General features: G+C 37.9%; 1 protein-coding gene across 14 annotated transcripts in view; it reads right to left on the minus strand.

Moving 5' to 3' along the window:
* The window catches only part of CSNK1G1 (casein kinase 1 gamma 1), a 182,054-nt gene that overhangs the window by 64,720 nt on the left and 92,791 nt on the right, over window positions 1-24,543 (minus strand). For all 14 annotated transcript variants that reach the window (XR_003210599.2, XM_025884416.2, XM_025884413.2 and 11 more), the window contains 2 exons: window positions 19,041-19,081; window positions 13,776-13,845 (listed from right to left, as the gene is read on the minus strand). Coding sequence is in view for 13 of the 14 variants with exons in the window: in XM_025884416.2 (XP_025740201.1) it covers window positions 13,776-13,845; window positions 19,041-19,081 (111 nt within the window). In the remaining variant the exon portion in view is untranslated. The remainder of the gene's footprint in view (window positions 1-13,775; window positions 13,846-19,040; window positions 19,082-24,543) is intronic.

Genomic DNA, 24,543 nt, shown 5'->3' on the forward strand with positions numbered 1-24,543 from the left:
GCAGATGAAGCACTGTATATACTATATATCCATACTCTGCAATACATACTTACTGACCATGATCAGATACACAAATCCAGCTGGACTATACACTCTACAGGCAATTTAACGGATTTTTCAAGGCTAACTTTGATGGTGTGTGATTTTCAACTGTGTGCTAACTTTAGCTCTTAACCTCACATGCGACTCCTGTTTTTAACAGCTGGTTTCCTTAGAAAAACTGTCACCCTTTAAGCATTTTATTTATTTAAGATTTTATTTATTCATTTGACAGAGAGAACACAAGCAGGGGGAGCAGCAGGCAGAAGGAGAGGGAGAAGCAGGCTCTCCACTGAGCCAGGAGCCCAATGCGGGGCTCCATCCCAGGACCCTGACAGGATCATGACACTTAACCAACTGAGCCACCCAGGTGGTCCTGAAATCCTAGCATTTTAAATAAGATACCTAGAAACTGGTAGTTAGATGTGATCTGTGACAGCTGATGGTCATCTAGTTATTTGACTGATTATTAGAGTATCCTAGCAGCTAAGTGAACTGAAATAAGAGGTAATTTAGGATTTTGAGCAAAGTCTACAGCCTCAAATTAGGTACTAAGTCCCCAAAGTAACAGTGTCACCATATAGGAACTAAGCAAACTAGCACACAGATTAGCCCCCTCCAACTTATTCTCTAACATGTTTTATCTCCCTAGAACTGTTTTCAGTATTACAATTATTTTTCTAAAATTTAATTTTTTTTTTTTAAGTAATCTCTACACCCAACATGGGGCTCAAACTCAAAACCCTGAGATTAAGAGTCTCACGCTCTACTGACTGAGCCCACCAGGTGCCCCAGAATTATTTTTCAATCATAATAAACTTGATATTTAATTCATTTCACCCCTTTAGTATCTCATCTCTTAAATCTATATTAAATAATAAAGCTGGTGAAATAAGTCAGTCAGAGAAAGACAAATACCACATGATTTCACTCCTATGTGGAATTTAAGAAACAAAAGAACAAAGCAGCAATAGAGACAAACCAAGAAACAGACTCTTAACTCTAGAGAAGAAGCAGACTCTTAACTCTAGAGAAGAAACAGGTTACCAGAGGGAAGGTGGGTGGGGGATGGGTGAAACAGTTGATGGGAATTAAGATGATGACCACTGAGTAATGCATAGAATTGTTCAGTCACCATATTGTACACCTAAAACTAATACAACACTGTTAACCATGCTAGAATTAAAATTAAAAAAAATAAGGCTAAAAGAGACTGAGCACTGTTTGAAATTTATTCCTTCCCACTTTATAAATACTTATCTTTAAATCAAAGAAGTTTTAATGAAAAATATATACATAAAAAAGACTAAGGAAATATATATAGTAATAGTAGCTGTGAATAGAGCATGGCAGTGACCAAAACTTTTATCTTTCTTCTATATATTTTTCTATTTAAAAAAATTATTTTAAGATTTATTTATTTGAGAGAGAGCACACACACACATGCAGGAAGGAACAGAGGGGGAGAGAGAAGGAGGGGAAAGAATCTCAAGCAGACTCTGCGTTGAGCGCGGAGCCTGACTCGGGATTTGATCTCACGACCCTGAGATCATGACCTGAGTCAAAATGAAGAGTCAGATGCTTAATTGACTGAGCTACCCAGGCGCCCCTCTTTTAAATATTTTTCTAAACCTTCAGTGATACTAGCTTTCTCCAGAACTTACAAAATAATTTTTTAAGTGAAAAACTTTCTTTTCCTTTGGGCAAGCTGTGCATAGATAATTGCAAATTCATCCTCTAAAGTTACTTTCTTTTTTAGGTAGCAGAGTTAAGAGATCTAGGCTGTCTTTTCTGAACTGTACCTGTTGAAAGTGGAACCAAGCAAAAAGGTGACAAGATATGACCACTGTGTCAATGTGATTGTGTCCAAATAACTCTCTAGCTGCTGATGGGCCGTTTATGTCTGCAGACTTGCAATGCTATAGCCACTATACTGATGAGAACTACACATAATTCCTACTTTCCATGGGCTTCAATTCTAAAACTTTTACCATAGAGTTCTTGGATACTGTTTGTATGTAGGTAGTAATGAATAATGTCTCTAACTATATACCAAATATTTGCAGAAATAATTTGGGGGACTTCATTCTAATATCTTCAATTACTCGTTCATGTATCTACTCTGCTTCCTTAACACAGTTAATAATTACTGGCACGGGGGCACCTAGGTGGCTCAGTCGTTAAGCGTCTGCCTTTGGCTCAGGTCATGGTCCTGGGATCGAGCCCCGCATCAGGCTCCCTGCTCCGCGGGAAGCCTGCTTCTCCCTCTCCCACTCCCCCTGCTTGTGTTCCCTGCTTGTGTTCCCTCTTTCTCTGTGTCTCTCTCTGTCAAATAAATAAATAAAAACTAAAAAAATAAAAAATAAAAAAAAATTACTGGCACAAGCAAATAAAGAAGCGGCTAAGTTTGGAGAGGACAGTATGCATGAAGGAAGGAAACTTCAACTTAAATTGGTGATTGCACTGCCAGTCAAATACTGTTCAAAGAGCTTATATACTGAGATTTCATCAATTTAACAGACATTTGTTGAGCCTCTCCTTTAGATCAAGTGATATGCAAGTGATACTATAATGAATAAAAAATGTTTCTTGCCCTTAAAAAGCTCACAACCCAGCAGCATATTACACTATGAAAAATCCACAGAGTGAGAGAGAGATAGCTCTAAGTGCCCTCATTACAGTGCCTCAAGGTGGCCTAGAATTCTTTGAGATTATTTCTATATTCTGCAAACTGAATGGAGTGATAAAAAGGAGTAAGAAGTTTTGGTCACTGCCACGCTAGAATACGGATCAGCAACCTAAGCCCATAGGTTACATATAACCTGGCCTGGATACTTTTGAATGATTAGAGAACCAAGTATGGTTTCTACATTTTTAAATATTTGAAACAATTTAAAAACTGATATTTTCTGACACACAAAAACTACATAAAATTCTAATTTCAGGAGCACCTGAGTGGCTCAGTCAGCTAAGCATCTGCCTTTGGCTCAGGTTGTGATTTCAGAGTCCTGGGAACAAGCCCTGCATTGGCCTCCCTGCTCAGGGGGGAGTCTGCTTCCCTCTCCCCCTCCCCCTGCTTGCGCTCTCTCTCTCTCTCAAATACATAAATAAAAACTTTTAACATTTTTTCTAATTTCAGTGTCCATGAACAGAGCTTTACTGGAATACAGCGCCATTCATTTACTTATTATTTATGGCTCATTCTGTGCTACAGGAAAAGAGATGAATAGTTACAAGAGAGACTAGCAGCCCTCGAAGCCTCAAGTATTTACCATCTGTTCCTTTACACTATCTGGCTTCATAAGAAATCGCATTTTCCAAACTGGAGGCAGGAGGGAGCCCAATTATATGTATCCTTCCTTTTCTACGGGCACTGATATTCACTAGCAGTCCTACAGACCCTATAATAAACCTGCCTTGTGATGTTTCCTTAGTTTAGTACTGGGAATACCACTTCCTTTGCAAATTCATAAATGTATCCAGTTATGATAAGGACCAAACACTACCTGAACCAGTTGGCCTGGTTCTTGCATAAGAGTTTCAATTTGGTTTTACAGAACAAAAATAGGTATCGTAATGTGATCTTTTTTTTCCTGGGGTTCTTTTCCCAGGTATTACAAGACCACTGTGGCCAAGTGTCCCCTCCAAACTGGAATGAAGGCTGCAGAGTTGTGCAAGTAGAAGGGTTTGTTCTCACCAAGGAGGCTTAAGTGAAGGTAAGTGCATTTAAATATGACCATATTCAGCTCCTCTGAAAGAAACAGACACTACCCTCAAGATCACAGATGTCGTGGGTTCACCATTGCTGGAATTCTGATCTACTGAATCAGAAGGACTGAAAAATATGAAGTTGCTACTGCTTGAGAATCCATCAAAAATTCTTCAAAGATGAAACTGCTGTCTCTTCATTCTGAGATTTTTAAAAGCTACGAGAAACGTTAATAGGATATTTCCATTTCTAAAGGAAAGTTAGACCTTCAGTTTCAATGTAAAACAATAACTGCCTTGTATTTATATAGCACATTTCCCTTAAGAATTCAAGGCCTTTACAGACATTACCTCATTCAACTTCAGCAGGCTGCAAACTGTAAGAAACAGGTTTTCCTGTCATATGCCTAAGGAAACTGAGGCACAGCAGGGGCACATGGTTAGTGTGGAGTCAAAAAAACGGTGGGAAGGGACACAGTCAGTCGGGCGTCTGACTCTTGGTTTTGGCTCAGGTTGTGATCTCATGGGTCGCTGGATGGAGCCCACCATCAGGCTCCATGCTCAGCAAGGAGTCCGCTTGAGTTTCTCTCTCCCTGTCCCTCTGCCGCTCTCTGCCCTCCCCCAGTGTGCAAGTGCTCGCTCTCTCTCGCAAATAAATAAATCTTAAAAAAAACACACACAAAAAACAAAACAAACCAAAAAAATGGTGAGAAAAACTGGGCTAAACTTAACTCATTGTTGCAATTCTTAGCTGTCCCCACTCATTCACATTGCCTATGGAGATAGATGGTAGATGTCTAAAACTCTATGGTCCTCAAAATGTAATTTCAAAGCTGCCCACTTATACTCATTAAGATCAGTTTTCCCCAAATTTAGTGGTATGTGTCTCCTCCCTCTACAATACCTCTGGAAGAGAGACTTCTGCAAAATATACATGGCAAGAAAGGTCCAGATTTCACTTTCTCTTACCAAATTCACTATTTCGTCCTTTCTTCTCTTATGAAAACTTTCTACCCAACTAGAGACCAAAAAGTTTTTTCTAAATTCCTTAAATGCTCCGTTGAGGTATGTTACTTGTTCACAGCTACTCCTGTTACATGATTCACTTCTATTTTAAGTAAAATTCCCATCTTTGTAGTATCTCCTCAGCCGTTCTTATTTTTAATTTTCCTGTGTTTGCCCAGCTTGTTTATAATATACTCCTAAGGAAGTTCACAACATTATAGGAAGGTTTTGTTAATCTCACACATTCTGATAATTTTCTTCAGATCTATGCTTTATTCCTCTGTTGAAGGAGAACTACTTTCCTGTTAATTTAACAGTTGCCTAGATTCAAAGCTTTTTCTAGTACCAACTAGCACCTCCTATCTTGTTTGATGTTTGTTTGATGACATATGAAGCCATTCCCTCCTAGAAATTTCAAAATTGCAAAGTCTGATCAGCTCTCTGAACATTGTTTCTATTCACAGCATAAAGGTTTCAGTGGGTGAAGTGGATTGCACAGGGTAGCTCTGAACTTCTCAGTTGTATACATGGCATGTGTATTCAACACAAATGATTAATTTACTTTGGAAAGAAATATCTCAAAACCTAGTTGCCCAAGGTCATAAAAGGTTTTGGAGGTAATAAAGGCAGCCTTCTAAAGCATAAAGTTTGAGGGTACCATGTGAAACAGGAAATACTACTTTTTCACTGGGGGGAAGTTTTGGGCCTTTGCTTAATTAAACACTTCTAGGACTACCTTTTTTTTTTTTAAGATTATTTATTTATTTGACTGAGAGAGACACAGCAAGAGAGGGAACACAAGCAGGGGGAGTGGGAAAGGGAGAAGCAGGCTTCCCGCCCAGCAGGGAGCCCGACGCGGGGCTCGATCCCAGGACCCTGGGATCATGACCTGAGCCGAAGGTAGACGCTTAATGACTGAGCCACCCAGGCCCCCCACTAGGACTACCTTCTACCACTCTATCATAATTAGGTAAGGGATAATGGGTGGAAGGCCCCAGGCATCTGCTGGGGAAATATGTATGTATATACACCAGAAAAAAAATCTGTATTAAAAACATTCCTAGGGGCACCTGGGTGGCTCAGTTCGTTAAGTGTCTGCCTTTGGCTCAGGTGATGATCCCAGGGTTCTGAGATCGAGCCCCAAGTCGGGCTCCCTGCTCAGCGGGGAGCCTGCTTCTCCCTCTGCCTGCCGCTCCACCTGCTTGTACTCTCTCTGTCAAATAAATAAATAAAATCTTTTTAAAAATAAATAAAAATTAAAAAATAAAAAACCATTCCTAGCTCAGGTTTGCCTACTGTGTGAGCCTAGGTAAGCAAGTTAATAAACTCCCTGTGCTCAAAAATGGGAAAAATGAAATAACCATATGAAGTACCTACTGGATACTTAAGTTTACTTACTTTCTCTGCCTAAAAGATTTTGCCTGAGCTTTGTTACATTGTGAAATTTCAGTATCTTGCTGTCTTTTTAAATTTGAGGATTAGCATCTCCTTTACAAAACATCCAAAATAGAATGATCATTAGCAGATTAGAATAGCTGTTGAAAAACCAGGCCATGGCAGCTCAGGCTTAGATCAACTATGCCATGACATTTATTCCCAGAGTCCCTGAGAATTTTTCCCAGGCAAGTTGCTGGGTAGAAGTGGAATTAAGTGTTTAACCGGAGCAAGAGGAGTTCCTCCACTTCCTTTAAGATCTCTCAGTACAATTTAAGAAGGCTCCGGAAGCGAAAGATTATTGTAGTGTCTGTCTGTATTACACTGAGGCCTTTCCAAATACCAAGTGAAGTGGTGAGAATTTACCATAACCTACTCTAGTACTTTCACTAAATAAGACAAAGTTATTATTCCAAACCACTGTTCCCAAGAAACTGTTAACTCTGAGAACAATTAAGAGAAGGCAACTTTATACTTCCTTCTGGCTAAATCAGAGGCCTCCACCGTATTTTATCTACTTGCATTCTCATTTCTCTATCTAGAGTCCTATTTTCTCGCCCTTTGCCTATCCCTCCTTCCCCCATCCTCTTTCATTTGTTCCTGTCCTTGCTTATGCATTCCCTCTCCCTCCCTTTCTCTCCTGCTGCCATGCTTGGTTCTGGTTTATTCATCTTTTATTTATTAACCAAACATATACTAGGCCTTTACCATGTGGCCAGTACATATGTAGCTATGGACCTTCAGGCTCATACCGTCCCGTCTCTTACGTTTAGGCCTCCTGTTCAGGCCTCTGGTTTTGCCCATCTCTGCCTCAAACCTTTCATCCACCACGTCCAATTCCTTTGTGTTAGGATACCCAGCAAAAGTGGGAGGTGTACTGGATAAAAGGTTAATGGGCTGGGAAATTTTAAAATTCATGATGTTTATACTCTCCAAAGTAAAAGGACCCTGAGAGTGCAGGGAAAGCTAAAAACAATCCCTTGAACAGGAAAATGAGTTTGGGACTTACCCATAGTGACTATAACACAATTAACCAACACTGATGACTAACAAAAAAATGAAAAGAAAATAAGAAAGATGGTTACTTTCACCTGCTGACTGCAAAGCTTACAGTCTTTAATTACTATGATTAAATACTGCTGTTCTCTCTTTGATGCTGGCCCATTGTACCAAACAAATACTAAAGCAAATAGGAGGGCAAGCAAATTCCAGGGAATCCAGAGTAGATCTTTAAACCCTGACTCCTACTCTTATATATTCAGAACAATCTATAGAAACTACATATGAAAAGAAAAGCACAATTGTGCTCAATGCCAAAGCCCTTTGTACTTTGAAAAATCAGAACACAGTGATTTAAGAAGGAATGAAACAAAAATAAGACAAAACTGAATAAAGTATTTTCCAACAGTGAGGAAAAGAATACTTTTTCATAGTCCTTACATACAGTTGCAGTTTCACATTTAAAAAATATTGTTTTTGGGCGCCTGGGTGGCTCAGATGGTTAAGCGTCTGCCTTTGGCTCAGGTCATGATCCCAGGGTCCTGGGATCGAGTCCCGCAACGGGCTCCCTGCTCCTTGGGAGCCTGCTTCACCCTCTGCTTCTCTCTCTCGCTCTCTCTCCCTCCCTCTCTCTCTCCGTCTCTCATGAATAAATAAATAAAATCTTTAAAAAAAAATAAAAAATATTGTTTTTCTTCGTAATAACTTTGGAAATTCTCCAGTAATCTCAGATGCAATGAGTTCAACCACAATATGCAAATAAAAATCTAACCCACCCCCAGCCATCCAGTTATGTGAAAACACTAGACAATGTTCCCATTTTGATTCACTTGGTCAATGAAAGTCTACTTTGCCAGGATTAATTTATAATGTAGTTAACTTAAAAAAATAATTTTATGTCTTCTGAAACTGAGGAAGATACCAAGTATAAAATAACTGCACCGGGATGTTTCTTGTACAGTAACATGTGGTTTTTAAAAATTTTGTATTCAACCTTAGAGTTCAAATAGTTCTTTAAAAAGTCATGTATTCTAACTTTCTACCCTGTGCACAAATCTTCCTCACAACATCCAGAATGCATAACCATTCAACTGCTGCCGAAAACTGTCCTTCCCCTAAAAGACAGGAAATCCTACTGTATAAGATAGCTTATTCCAGTTCATAATTTGTTTTTCTTCCTACAAGAAGGTGTTTGGAAAGAAAGGAAACAAGATATTGTGGCACATTATTATCACTTGTCGAACTTATGCCTGAAACTGTTATTAACACATGAATCAAGATAAATGGGCACATAAACAGGCTGCATGGTAATGTAAGAGGAAGGAGGGAGACCATAAATCCACTGCTCTAGTCTTTTAAAAAACTACTTGTTCTAATAATAATAATAATAATAATCAGGGCAAAAAATGCAAAAATACTAAAGGATTAATGTAAAAACTTAAGAGTGCCACCACTTCCCATTTCTAATCATACTCTTCAAAGATAATCATTATTAAATTTTTTGTATATCCAATCAGATTTTTTCTATGCTCATGGAGACATACCTGTATTATATATGTATTTCTTATACTATACAAATATGACAATATACTGTTTTGTAAACCTTTTCACTTAAAAAACATATTGGGGCATCTTTCTGTATCTATACATAGGGCTCTACCTTCTTTTTATTTTATATTTCTCTATTAAAAGATTTTATTTATTTATTTGAGAGAGAGAGAGTACAAGCTGGGGAGAGAGGCAGAGGGAGAGGGGGAAGCAGACTCCCCGCTGAAGAGGGAGCGCAACTCAACTCAGCGCTCAATCCCAGGACCCTGGGATCATGACCTGAGCCAAAGGCAGATGTTCAACCAACTGAACCAGCCAGGCACCCCTCTACCTTCTTTTTAATAGCTAATTCCACAGTATAAATATACCATCATTTATTTATCCAGATCTATATTGATGACATTTAAATTATTTTCATTCTGTTCTAATTGTTATACAAAGCTAGAATGTACCCTTCCTATAGTTTCTTTCAATAATTTTTGTTTTAAATCATTTGGAATAAACCTAACCTACCACTTACTAGCTCTTTAAACACTTGAAAATCACCATCATATGGGGGCAAGTGGGAGAACAAATACAAGTTTTGAGTTACAATACTGGGATATCAGAAATCAATAGGGGAAATGATTTCCTGAAATAAAAATCTAAATGTCTGACAACACATTAAAATAGGTGCCTACGTTATGGCCTATGAGGCTGATGGGCTATTACATAATGATCAGGAACATGAAGACTGCAGCATCATGACAAATATAACACTAAGTGAGAAAAGACGTAGTTACATGGAACCAAGAACTATGAAATATGTCTGCATATGAAAAGAAGAGATACTCAAATGAAATGTAGCTTAGTTAGGGTGCTAAGAGCATGGGTCACCATTTCCTTTCAAAATATCCTTTAATATTTTATAATTTAGTTTCTATGGGGAATGAAAAAAGAAAAACTGAGAGCCATTACAAAGATCAGGATCATGATTCTCAGTTTCAGGGCCCTCAATGCCCTCTTTCTTCCCTGATTATTTAGGAGATATCAACTGTCATAGTAATAATCAGGTCTTGAAATTCCCTGATGGCAAAGCTAAAATCAGCAAACAAACAGTGACGTGTGACTGTCCACAACAGTATGGAATGGAAGGTGTTAGAGATTAAACAAGAAAAAGAATGGACAATCAGGAAGAGTTCCAACTTAAACCATGTTCACAATCATCCAGTGCTACCATTCTATCTTCTCATGGATAGAGAACTGATAAGAATTTCCAGATCATACGGTCAGGGCAGTATGGGGGTCAAAAACCCAAGGTAAAGATTAAGACCTGGGTACTTAAGGAAGAAATGGTCATACTCTCAAGCCAACACAAAGTTCCCATTTCAGGAATTTAAAGTCTCACACTCTGGTCAGAATACCATTCTTTAAATTCATAAGCACTCATTCCTCCCAAAAAACTTCATCCATTTTTTTAAAAAGATTTATTTATTTATTTGAGAGAGAGAGTGTGTGTGTGTGTGAGTGCCAGTTGGGTGGGGTGAGGAGCTGAGGGAGAAGGAGAGACAAACCCAAGCAGACTTCATGCTGAGCACAGAGCCAAACATGGGGCTTGATCCCACAACTCCAAGATCATGACCTGCGCTGAAATCAAGAGTGGGACGCTTAACCAGCTGTGCCACCCAGGCGCCCCTCATCCATTTTATAAGCACTGATTAATTCCTTGAACAAATCTAAGTAACAATGGGCTTTTTTTTTTTAAGTATTCTTTGTCATTGATACCCAAATATTTTGCAAATCACTGGCCTGTGATGAATAATGACAGACAAACACTAGTGAGTAAAAATGATTACATTATTTTGGTCACTGTGTGCCTTCAGCATGAAAGGTGGTTTATTTACAATGCCACATCACCTTGGTTCTGAAGAGAGTGGCATATAAGCTCTGGCTGTTTAAATATTAACTACTGATGAGTCACATTTGCAGCTGGAACTCACTCTAGAAAAATAGGGAGAGAAATGTTCATGCTTGTAAGGACTGGGTGTTCATGCTCATATTTATAATAAGACATGGTGAAAACTTGTCTACTTTCTTGTCAAATGATTTCCTTTCAAAATAAATTTCCTTTTTTGGCCATTCCCAGGAAATATTTTTATTAATAACTTGGCAAAAATCTAGGCATGCTTATCAAATCTTCCTAACTTTTTTCTTTCACCAAAATACTTCCTAACTGCCTATCATGTGAATGAACTATGTTGGGGCTTGAGATAAACTTGAGACACAAGGAAACAGAAGATACAAGCCTTGTTCTCCAGAGCTTATGGTCTCATTGCAGGGCTGGGGGGTGGAATATGCAATCACAATTAAAGAACATTCAATACATGATCACCAGGAACAGAATCAGGATTGAAAAAAATCCTAATATGGCATTTAAGAGGTTTAGGTGTTCAAAATCAATTATATAACCACAAAATGCAGAAAGTCTGGGTTGATGGCAACTTGTATAAAAAAGATGTAAAGGTTTCAGCTGAGTAAAACTCCATAAAAGCATAAAAGTCAACTAGTGAAATGGTTAAGATAGCTCATCTAAATTAATAACAATATTGTATCCAGACCAAGGAAGATAATAATGCCATTAACTCCACATCCAGAGTTAGTGGTGCTGTTTTATGAGGCTCATTTAAGAGGAACATAACAGAACAAGGAGAGAGAGGGAGGGAGAGAGGGAAGGAAAGAGAGTGAGAGAGCGTGTATTCACGCTTGACAGTGGTGATAGTGAAGTATCCATAAAACATATATACAGAAAGAGTGAAGGAACTGAAGACATTTGGCTTGAAAGAGGAGTTGGGGTGAGTGAAGAGGGCAGCATATAACAGCTGTGATGCCTTTGAGCTGGTAACAGAGCTTAACTGTGCTACATGGTAATAAAGGCAAATTTTGGCCCCATATGAAGAATTTCCAGTGCCCTGGGCTTTCCAACATTGAACTTCCTCGAAAAGGAGTAAACTCAGTGGTTACTAGTAGTCAAGCAGAGATGGATAATCATTTGTTAAGAAAACCCTAGGAGCAATTCTTACACTGGGTAGAAATTTTAACAGATTTCTGAAGCTCTTCCTATCTTAGAAAAGCTTCTTGCTACCTTGTTAGCTGCAGGCAACAATATTACAAAGATGACACCCACCATAGCTACTTTTTTTTTTTTTAAAGATTTTATTTATTTATTCATGAGAGACAGAGAGAGAGAGAGAGAGAGAGAGAGGCAGAGGGAGAAGCAGGCTCCCAAGGAGCAGGGACCATAGCTACTTTTAAGAGCAGTTAACAATCTCAAAAAGCAGAGGAGTCCGGAATCACCACCGAACTTCATGTAAGATCTAGAAGGCTTTGTGACTTTGAGATGATTGCCACAAGTACTGGGAGGGAGACCACTGATGGCCAATAACTGGCCTGACCACTCAAACAGAGCATTGGCTATCCCCACTAGTCTCAGAGGTTGCTATTTTCTTCCTGCCTTAAGTGAAAGGCAATTTTTTTAAAGTGCCCTTTCCTTCAATCCTCTCCCCATTTAATCCTTTTCAGTGCATGAAGAATGTCAAAACTTCAAGAATCTGCAATATTCTCCTGTATTCTGGAAGAGCACAGATGCTATTCCTACATAATAGGTTCATGAAATTTTTGGCTACATATCGAAAAGGGAAGATTGGCCTGATCTGATGGGTCTACTGGGAAGGGCTTACAGAAGAAATCCTGCAGACTGGCCTGGTCACGTTCCTCATGCCCCCTCAAACTTATAAGTTGGGCTGGATCTAGCATGTTTTACCTGAGACTTAGATTTGTGAAACATGTATAAATATATTTATCATAAATGAGCTATGATAATTGTCACCCTGAAATTTATAAAAACAGGAACAACATAACAGCCAAATTCAAACGTTTAGTTCTGGGAAGACAAGACTCAAGTTACACAAATGTCCTGTGAACTCAGGTTCAATCTTAAATCCTATCTTAAATCCTATGCCAATTTTAAATCCTATGCCTGGAACATTCCATATTTAAGGATATAATCAATGAACAAACATATGCTGAAAGGCTCTTGTGAACAAGAACCCATTTATGTTCAATGAAAGACAGATGCCTATCTTGGCCTTGCTAGGTTATGACTATGGCTGATTACTGCCACAGTCAGGATTATAAGACCACTTGAATAACACTGTGTGGCTCTTACAGAATTCTATATATTCTAGGAAGTGAAACTCAAATTCCTTCAATAGTACCTCCAATAGTGGTTCTTGAAATAAAAACATGTTTCAGTCATTCACATAAAACTGTCACACTGAAGAAAACATAAAGCAGAGGAATGTTGACTAATGTCTAACAATGAAACTAGTGCTGAACAATTTTGTCTTTTGCAAGAGGTATCCTATAGGTACAACCTCCTTAGGGTTGGTAACATTTGCACAGTCAAGATATTTTTCTGGAAGCTGGTAAGATATTTCAGAAATTAGAGCTTTTAGGTAAAAAAAAAAAAAGGCATGTTTTAAAAAATTATAAATTTAATTAAAAAATCCTCAAAGGTCATAGGTTATTACGATAACATAAGATAGGTCTTTCAAATTAAGAGAATAATGGATAAAATGAGTTTTATGGTATTTTGGAACGTGTATTTTAGTATGTCTTTAAAACGGATATAGAGTCTCAATATGATAAGATATTGCTTGCAAATTACCAAACCCTCCTCCTTTCTTTTGGTATAAAGAAATGAATGAAAAGAGAAGGAAACTACTAGAAAGCAATACCCCATAAAATGTGTATTTCAGGTGGGTAAAAGCATTCAAAAGGCTGATCTGTGGGCATGGCACATCACAGACCCCCAATCAACTGTCCCTCCAGGAACCAGAGAACAAGTAGCTTCAGTTGACTATGTTTATTTACCTATCCTGCAAGCAGAGGAGATATATGGTCTGGTAAAAAAAGGTCAACTAGACAAGAAAATTTGCATACTTTTGGGCTTTCAGCTAAGCTATATGCTAACTAAGCACATGGAGAAAACAGGCTTGACTTACCTGCACTGCCGAGCTGTTTATAAAACCTGTACTCTAAATGAAGCTGTGGAGCACGTGATTTTATTGGTTCCTGAAACCCAAGAAGAGAAATTGTGATCAGATGTAGACAAATAAAATTTTTCCATTCCTAGGTTTTCAAAGTAAACCAGGGCTAAGACCACTTAATATTTTAGAGATGATATCCATATATGATAGCATTTTCTTACCACAATTTCTCTTTGAAAACACAGCTAGGGGAAGATGAAGCTGAAGTATATACAATCCCTTCCAGGATATTTAAGTACAAATACTCTGTATGAGCCATCATTCAAGGATAGCTCCCTCACCATGAAGTATTCTCCTGAAATGTATTCTCCTAGGAAACCAGATGCAAAATGTTTTAATTAAAGACCAGCATGTATTCCCTGCCTGTTTTATTATGAATTTTGGGTGATAAACAGTATTATTTCTAGAAAAATGATATATGCTCCGAAAAAAATTTCAAATATACAAAAATTAGGAAAAGACTAAAAATAATCTGGGATCCTATCATTTTAAAGAAAAGCACTATTAACATTTTGGTGAATGTCCTTCCAAATATTTATACATATATTTAGATATAATACAGACTTGGAAATATATTTAAAATAAATGAGATCATACTATATTTTTCTTCTGTGTCTTTAAATTCAACAACATAATGATGACATCTTCCCATGGCAGTAAATAGCTTTACATAATTTTTTTTTTTTTAAAGGAGGCTCCATGCCGAACATGGAGCCTGAACTCACGACCTTGAGATCAAGAGTCATATGCTCTACCAACTGAGCCAGCCAGGTGTCCCATAAAGCTTTATATAAATTTTAATAGCTGTAGTGTTCCCCTGTGTGTGTGTGTGTGTGTGTACATATACCATAATTTTCGGACATTTTGGCTGTTTTCAGTTTTATTATGAATAATCCTGGAGGAACATTATATGCATATTTATTTTTACACTTAAGAAAATTAAAGATTGTAAATGCAATTAAAATATGTATCTTAAAAAAATAAAATATGTACCTTTAATCAATATGATGTTCAAGTTTGTAAAAATAGTGTTTTTAAAGACCCTGGAGATAAAACAGCCAAACTACCACATTTTGCTCTACGTCGAACTTTAAGAACTGGCTGGTTAATTATCAGGAATTGACAGTATACTGGGCAACTAGTTAACAAGAAAATCAAACATTACCCTGGAAAGCAGATCTATGTACCCATTAGGATAGCTATTATCAAAACCATAGAAAATAAGTGTTCATGAGGATGTGGAGAAATTAGAGCCCTTGTGCATTGCTGGTGGGGATGTGAAATGGTACAGCTATTACGGAAAACAGTTTGGAAGTTTCTAAAAAAATTAAACATAGAATTACCATATGATCCAGCAATTCCACTTCTGGGTATATGCCTAAAAAACTGAAAGCAGGGACTCAAACTGATATTTGTATGCCCATGTTCATAGCAGCGTTATTTACAATTATCAAATGGGGGAAGGGACCCAAGTATCTATCAACAAATGAACAAACAAAATGTGATTGTATTTTGCTACACACACACACACGCACACACACATATTTTCCAGCCATGAAAATAAAAGACATTTGGACACACACTACAACGTGGATGAACCTTGAAGATACTACGCTAAGCAAACTAAGCCAGACACAAAGGATCAAATACTGCATGATTCACTGATATGAGGTACCTAGAGTAGTCCAATTTACAGAGACAGAAAGTTAAACGGTGGTTGCCAGGGGCTGTGAGGGAGGAGATGGAGAGTCAGTGTTTAATGGGAACAGAATTTCAGTTGAGGAAGATAAAAAAGTTCTGGAGAAGGATGGTGGCAACGGTTGCACAACAACGTGAATGTATTTAATGCCACAGAGCGGCACACTTAAGAATGGGTTAAAATGGAAAATTCCAGATACAATTCTTTATCAGATATATGATTTTTAAATTTTCTCTCCCATTCCATGGGTTGTCTTTTCATTGTATTCAGAGTCCTCTGATACACAAACGTTTTTAATTTTTATGAAGTCCAATTAATCTCTTTTCTTGCTTGTGCTTTTTGTGTCATATCTAAAAAATCACTACCAAATCCAATGTCATGAAGCTTTTCCCCTAAGTTTTCTTCTAAGAGATTTATAGTTTTGGCTCTTACATTTAGGTCTTTGATCCATTTTCAGTTAATTTTTTATGTATGATGTAAAGTAAGGGTTCAACTTCAATGCACATGGATATCTGGTTTTCCTAACAACATTTGTGTAAAAAGCTGTCCTTTCTCCAGTGAATGGTTACTTGTCCTTTTATAAAGACAGGCTCAAAAGAAGGAGATCCCACAGTTTCCTTTGATAATCCCTGAACCCACTTGTTTTCTATATTTTTCTTAAGGTACAGAATCCATAAATCACAGAATTCGGACGTTTCCTTGAAGTTATCCAGTCTATCCCTTTGCTTCTAGGAAGGTTTTATCTAAATCAATTCAGGCAGGCTGAACTAGTTCACATCCTTAATTAGCTCCATGAAAGAACTCATATCCTTCTTTGATTATAAAATCAGCAATCATCAGAGTTGAACTTCAAGTTTATCAAGATTCTTGTAGTCAAAAGAAAAAGTACATAAGACTAATTATACTGTAAAGTCACTTCTTTATTCATTTATGTCTTCAAATAGAGGAGGATCACTCTTGAGAGTCTCCATTTGGCTTTAGATCTTCCACTGTAGCAACATTAAAGCAGCCAATTATGGAATTTGTCCTTCAGAAAATTCCCTAATAATTCACAAGGATCCAAATAGAAACAGGACAACAAATTAATATGGAACCAGAGATTTATCTTTCTGGAGGTTTTTTTTCTGGAGAAAGTCTTTGGACTCTGACAAACCATAAGGAGCAATGAATGAAAAAGCCACAGATCCTTCTTCAAACATAATACTTTAAAACTTCACAGTGGACACCTTGATAGGAAATACTCAATCTGATGTTGGGTAACTAAGCTAGCAGATTAAGAAAAAAGCAAAAACTCTTTAGAGTTACAAGGCTGAAAGTGGGCACAGAGGTCACATATATTCAGACATGAGGAGATTTTTATCACAGATGAAAGGACTTACACCCTTTAGGCCAACCCCTTTGGCATATAGTTGAAACCTGCTCAGACATTTAAAGCTTCAAGGTGCTCTTCTGGAAGCACTATAAATAAAGTACATTATAAACACTGAGTCTATGTCTTGTGGAAGACAGCAAGATTAGCAGCATGGAGAGAATTTTTTTTTTTTTAACAATTGTTAGAAAACTTCTGTTAAAAAGGACCTGAGAAATCTTGGTGATGGGGTAAAGGAAGGGCCATTAAACTATTTTATGTTGTATGTGATTCTTTAAAAAGGTTCCTAGAAATCTAAGAAACAAAAGCCCACAATGAAGATCCAAACAAAGTAGAAGGAAAACAGTACCAGCAGGGCTTCCTTTTATTTCTGTGCCAGATGCTGATCACATTTCCACAGAGGGCTGGCTATTTGCCAGAATCACAGTTATTCTGGAACACACATGTTTGCCTGAAATCCTAAACCGACAGCAGACGGCTACCTTGTAGGACTATAATGCTTAAGGCAAATTTTGCTGTTACAATGAAAAGAGCTCAATTACTGCCCTCCTAACTCCCATGGAGAACACAGCCCAACAGCAAAAGAGGAGGCCCATAGACAAGCCTTTATTTAAGATTTCTTTGAAAGAGAAATAAGCTCCTGAGATACTGGATGACATGAAGTCTATTTTTAGCTTTCACTCTTGGCCATACAAAGTAGAATAAAGTTTAATAAACTATAAGTGAAATGCAGTGATCCATCATGTGAACAATATGTTATTAGCTTATCTAACGAGGTTAACTAGTATGAACTTGGAAGAAGAAATCTAGATAGAAAAGATTGTCCCTAACAAAAAGCCTCAAGAGAAGTCTTGATAAATGAAAGTACAATAACAAAGATACAGTATTGAGACAGTATTTTAAAGTGTTTCAGGAGCTACTTCTTCCTGTTACTAGTCCAACTTACCAAAGCAGTAAAACAGGAAAAGTAAAAAAGCAGATGAACTAGGGAACACTTTTACAGAACCAAATTCCTATAAATAAAAAATATGGTTAATTCTTTGATATTCAATCTGAGAAAATGTTTGGCCTGCACTGTAACATGCATTACCTGTCTTCCTGCTCCCATTTCTCCAAGAATTCCAAGTCAACAAACAAAAGAAAACACTTGGTTCCCTAGCAGCTACCTGCTCTAAGCCCTGCTTCCTATCCATGTCTTTGTAGAGAAACCAATCTGATAACTGTCTGACAGTTGTCTTCACAAGACAACTCTGACTTTTCTATAAACTGACAAGTTCAATCCACACACAGAGCAGGTGTGGATGTGGTAAGTGCAATTCATTAGAAAAGAACAGCATTATCACAATTATCACAAGATACTTCCTTCAATCATTAACTCCTCTGTCTTCCAACTAATAAAGCCCCAAACTGCCTACATATCCTGGGAGACTTACTAGGAAGACAAACATTTACACAGTATCATAGAAACTAGTCATATGACATATTTCATATGACTAGAAATGATTTTGTACTGACCTTAAATATAAGATAAAGAATTTTCTTCTAAAATTACTCTTCCTCAAAAATAACATATTTTTTTAACAGGATGCTCTCTTTAATGATCATGTTAGTTATTCCTAAGATTAGTATTGACAAAACCAAGCCAACTTCTTGTTTCAAATTTGACCACAAGAGTTTCACATTTGACAGCTTTTTAAGGCAATGATTTGATGATCAGATTTGGTTCTCTACTACTAAGTATATTAATAAATACCTTACATTTTAAAAATGGATTATAGTCAAGCAAAAGAAAATGATAAAATTTCCAATGGTTTTATCTTTTAAAATAGCACTGTGAAAGGTACAAACTTCACAGAAATTACAAGTCTTCTAGCAATTGTTTTTCTTCCAGTTATTTTTTAATAACTATTTTTTGATTCATTGTTGCTGAAACTATAGTTAGCATCCTCTAACTATATAGCATAACACAGTGTACAGTGATACATCACTGTAACGCTACATATATGGTTGAAGGAAAGTGACTATGTGGGATCATATGCAAAGGGAAAAAAAATTAGTATTTTTGTGAATGCTTACAACTATTTCTTGTAAAAAGATATGTGGGGGGTGAGAGCACCAAAACATAATTACCACAAATATAAATTCTACTCACCAGTTTGATAGCTACATACTCATTGGTGTAGAGATTTTTACCTAGGGGAAAAGCAGAATGTATATGTTTTAGTGACATTTATTTTGGGAAATGCAAAGCAAAATCTTAGCTTACAGGGTCATGAGAAAGGTCACATTCCCAAAGCTATTCACATATATGAAACATGATTTATAAGTGAAAAGCTAAACAGAGATAATGAGACCCAGTAAGACAAGAATAGAAACCACTTGAGAATTTGGAAATTTAAGTTAGATGTGAGAACTTAAAAAAGAAAACAAATCTCTTTTCTCTCTCACACACATTTTGTTATTTGTTATTTCCCAACTATTAAACCATGAAGCAAACCAAGAAATGCCAGAATGTCAAAGACACAAATTTTAACTCTTGGCACAACAAACACAAACCCTCAATTTTTTAAACTCACTAACAAATGGGGTTATATATTATTTGTCACAGTATTTAGTGTCAACTTGGCAAAAAGGACAGGGTGAAATAAAACCAAATACTGCCCTATTGTCCTTTTGGAAGACTCATCTAAGTAGATGATTCTCAAAGCTGTTGTGATTCTTCACCAGAACTCTAGCTCTTTATGAGCAGAAAACAGCTCTTCACCTGGACAACACTTAGACGTCTCAAAGTTCTTCCCACAATATTAACGATTTTTTTCCTCTCAACTTCTCTACCTGTATAAATGGAATCAATATTCTCCTAGACATCTAAAGTAAGTGCCTGGAGTGAGGATGAGGATGAAAGCAGCAATTAACCACTCGGTAAGCCCACACCCATGCTGGGTACCCTCACCTGCCCATCTCTACTGATTCTTGAAGGCTAATTCTAATTCCTCCTGAGTGTTTAGTTATGGCATTGGACTTCACATTACTTCTTATATATTTGTCCTATCTTAATCAGCTAGATTATAAATATCTTTTTTTTTTAAGATTTTATTTATTTATTTGACAGAGAGATAGCGAGAGCAGGAACACAAGCAGGGGGGAGTGGGAGAGGGAGAAGCAGGCTTCCCGCCGAGCAGGGAGCCTGATGTGGGACTCGATCCCAGGACCCTGGGACCATTACCTGAGCCGAAGGCAGACACCTAACGACTGAGCCACCCAGGTGCCCTAGATTATAAATATCTTGAGGGTAGGAATTTTATCTAACTGTTCTCTCAATGTCCTATGGTGCTTAAGACCAAGTTCTCCACATCTCAAAGACACCCCAAACCTGATTGATGAAAAGTAACTGGCATAGTATAATTACTTTTTTTTTAAGATTTAAAAAATGTATATTTATACATACACACACATTTAAGATTTTTTAAGATTTTTTTTTTTTAATTTGACAGAGAGAGACACAGCAAGAGCAGGAACACAAGCAGGGGGAGTGGGGGGGGAGAAGCAGGCCTCCTGCTGGGCAAGGAGCCCGATGTGGGACTCAATCCCAGGACCCTGAGATCGTGACCCGAGCCAAAGGCAGACGCTTAACGACTGAGCCACCCAGGTGCCCCTTTTTTAAAGATTTTATTTATTTATTTGAGAGAGAGAGACACAGCGAGTGAGGGAACACAAGCAGGGGGAGTGGGGGAGGGAGAAGCAGGCTTCCCGCTCAGCAGGGAGCCCGATGTGGGGCTCGATCCCAGGACCCTGGGATCATGACCTGAGCTGAAGGCAGACACCTAACGACTGAGCCACCCAGGCACCCGTATAATTACTTTTTAAATAATACATAGGGGGGCGCCTGGGTGGCTCAGTCGTTGGCCGTTGGCCGTCTGCCTTTGGCTCGGGTCATGGTCCCAGGGTCCTGGGATTGAACCCCCTATCGGGCTCCCTGCTCTGCGGGAAGCCTGCTTCTCCCCCCCCCCACTCCCCCTGCTTGTGTTCCCTCTCTCGCTGTGTCTCTGTCAAATAAATAAAATCTTTAAAAATAATAATAGAAGTAAATGTTATATTTATACATACACACACATATGTACATAGTTGAATATATATGCATGGAAAAGGACATAGAAAGATGTATATTAAGGTATTAAAATGACTGTTTCTTAGTATTTTCTGATTTTTATATACTATAGTTTGTTTTTATAATGAACAACATGCTGCTTGCAATATAAGTTCCTATTTTAACCAGGATCTAGACAACAGATGGCCCTTTGCAAACCACACTATTATATTTTTAATACTGCTATCAGGTTGCCAAGCACCTTTATGTGTCAAAGAGTACACTAATTTAGGAATAACTTTTGTCTGCAAATAACATAATAAAGAGGACTCACAGATTGCCAGAGAAATACCTAAGAAACCATTTTAAGATGAACAACTTCTTTTTTAAAGAGGTAGAAAAACAGATATTTTTTCTCTATATATTAACTGCATTTAGCTTCTAAAAGTTAATTTGTGTTTCTGATTAATCCTCTCACCAAAAACATTTTTAAAAATATATTTGATGAGATTGTGTAAAAGATACTAATAACTTGGAGAGGATAGTTGAAGTAGAAACAGACAACAGAGGCAGATTAAAACTCCAATTTGGCAGGGCATCTCATATTTGTGTGGATTCCCTGCATGTATAAAATTAAATTTTATTTTCTCCAAAAACAGGGGCGGTGCCTGGGTGGCTCAGTGTGTTAAGCCTCGCCTTCAGCTCAGGTCATGATCCCAGGGTCCTGGGATTGAGCCCATGTTGGGCTCTATGCTCAGTAAGGAGTCCGCTTCTTCCTCTCCCTCTGCTCCTCCCCCTGCTCATGCTTGCGCACGCTCACTCTCAAATAAATAATCTTTAAAAAAACAAAAAACAAAAAAACTCCAACTTGGCTACAGACTTATCCCACACCAGATACAATACTGCATAAAGATTTTTCAGGACAGCCCTTCCTGGCACAGTATAAGCACTTATTGTGACCCAAAACCAATTTTGGCACAAGGCTGACCCTAAGAACTTAGTATCACTTAGAGGAAAATGGTCAAGTTTAAAATTGTAAACATGTTTAGGAGTCTTTATGAATTGGATACCACCCCTCCACCCCCTGCCCAGCCAGTTTTTTTAACAGTAAGAATTCCTACGGGGGTAGAGGCACCAAAATTCACCCCTTACTCATTTAAAGTATAACATGCCTTTACTGTCAAAGAATTAACCTAACCTTTGAAGTACATGCTTAACATAACAGATCTTCAATTCAACAGATACAACATTAAGTAAAATAAATTGGTGGTGTAAGTGTAAGAGTAGTAAACCTAGATTCTGATCTGTGTATTTATTAAGTATATATATTTAAAACCTACCAATAACTGAGAAAGGCAGTTTAATGGACTGTGAAAAGAGAGAAGGCAATTCAGGAGTTCTCAGGGAAGAAATTCTTTTCTTTCTTCCCCCCATCTACTTCCTGGCTAGCGTCTTAAAAAATGAGTTGAATTTTAATAGATGAAGAAGGGGAAAAGGCATCCCAAGGCAAAGAAACTGTATGAAAAAACAAAAAATCGACAAAGTATATGGTATAGCCTAACAATGATAGGTGGTCTGGGAGGAGATGGACTGTAAGTTGCATCATGAGGTCCAGGATGGAGCAGGAATAGGCAATGAGTGGTTAGGGTAGCAAAAGAGACTAGAAAAGTAAGGCTAGGGCCCCATAAGAAAAATCCTCAATGCCATCTTAAAGTTTAAAACAAAAAGTTTTTGTAGGATAGTAACATGATCAGATCTGTGATTTTGAATAACCATTTGTGAGGAAGTATAAACAATGAACTAGAGACCAGGGGTGCCTGGGCAAAACAGCTGGTTAAGCCACTGACTCTTGGTTTCAGCTCAGATGGTGATCTCAGGGTTGTGAGATCGAGCCCTGCAACGGGCTCTGCACTTAGCACGGAGTCTGCTCCTTCTGCTCCTCCCCTCCGCGCGCTCTCTCTCTCTCTCTCAAATAAATAAATAAATCTTTTTTTAAAAAAGAAGGAAAGAAAAATAAGAGACCAAAGGTAGGGGAAAGCATTTGAACACTTAATACCCAGCCTATGCAATATCAGACATCTAACACTCAGTTCTCACCCTGCAGAGACTGTATTCTAGCTCCTCACACAGGGCCTTGCACAGGTGGCTCAATTATTAAATTAATCACATAATGTGATGAGTTAAAAGAGAAATATGAACAGGTTAATACAGGAGCTTGGATGAGGGAGGGTAAAGCATTTGACCACAAGTGGCATTTGAGGTGAGCCTTGAAGGGCAAAGAGAGGAGACAATAAAGGGTATTTCATCATATATAATAAAATACTAATTTGAGGGTGCCTGGGTGGCTCAGTTGGTTGGGCGACTGCCTTCAGCTCAGATCATGATCCTGGAGTTCCAGGATCAAGTCCTGCATTGGGCTCCCTGCTCGGCGAGGAGTCTGCTTCTCCCTCTGACCCTCCCTCCTCTCATGTGCTCTCTCTCTCTCATTCTCTCTCTCAAATAAATAAATAAAAATAAAAAATACTAATTTGAATAGTGAGGTGGAAACATGATAGAAAATGTGCAGAATCTGATATACTGTGGGTAGACCAATATGAATGGAACACAAAGTATATGGAGAGAAATGGTGAGAAGTAAAGCCAGAAAGATCCAATAGGGACAGGTGAATAACCTTGAACGCCAGCTTCTTACTCTAAGGTATTCACAACCACACGTAGGTGGAGATGTGTCAGGTCATAAGGTACACAACTAAGACACACTTTTCCTAGATCTTCACTTTTCTTTGAAGATTTGGGGAAAATCTTTTTTATAGTTAAGCAAAAGTTATAGAAATTGCACAGATTTCATTTGAAGAAAAAAAATGCAAGAGTTTAAGGAAATCCCAGGCACTTATGGATGTGCTTCTTCCAGAGTCCAGGGGGGGTCTCACCAATCAGTAGGGAAGCTTTTTCTCATTTTCCCTATGTTCAGCTGGGCAGCCCAGTTTTCACAATGTATTTCACTTTTTACAGTGTGAACCTTCCATCCTCTTGTGAGCCAGGTGATGCCAGGGAGAGAGGTGATTTAGCCAACCAACTGCTTCATATATAGACTTGCCACTAAGTTCTCTGTTTTTACTCCTTCTGCATCCTTACTTTCTGAGTTCCTAGGGTCTCCAATTCTTGAGCTTAACTGGTGTATTTTCTATTACAAACTGGCCTAACCTTTCAATCATCAGCTTTCTCTGAACTAAGTCAGTTGCCACTGAACTATATCGGCTTTCCAGCTTCCAAAATTTTATTAACATATCTCACCTGTTTTCTCTTCTCTCCCACCTTTTTTTTTTTTTTTTTGGTTCTTTGCGGTTTCAAAAAGAATGTTCAACTCATCTTCTTATCTCTAGCAACAAACATAGTATTTGATATGTAATAGGTAACAGATACTAGCGGCAGTGAACCAAATTAACATACAGAGGAGGTTCTGCTGAAAAAGCTCTAGGATAATAAAAAAAAGAAGCCTAGTTTACAATCAGATATGGATAATCCTAAATGCAAATCAGGAGTTTTGACTTCCTTTTTCAGCTTGCTGT

The sequence above is a fragment of the Callorhinus ursinus genome, unplaced genomic scaffold (genome assembly GCF_003265705.2).
Source record: "Callorhinus ursinus isolate GAN/ISIS: 27379988/994484 unplaced genomic scaffold, GSC_fseal_2.0 scaffold25, whole genome shotgun sequence".
Taxonomy (NCBI): domain Eukaryota; kingdom Metazoa; phylum Chordata; class Mammalia; order Carnivora; family Otariidae; genus Callorhinus; species Callorhinus ursinus.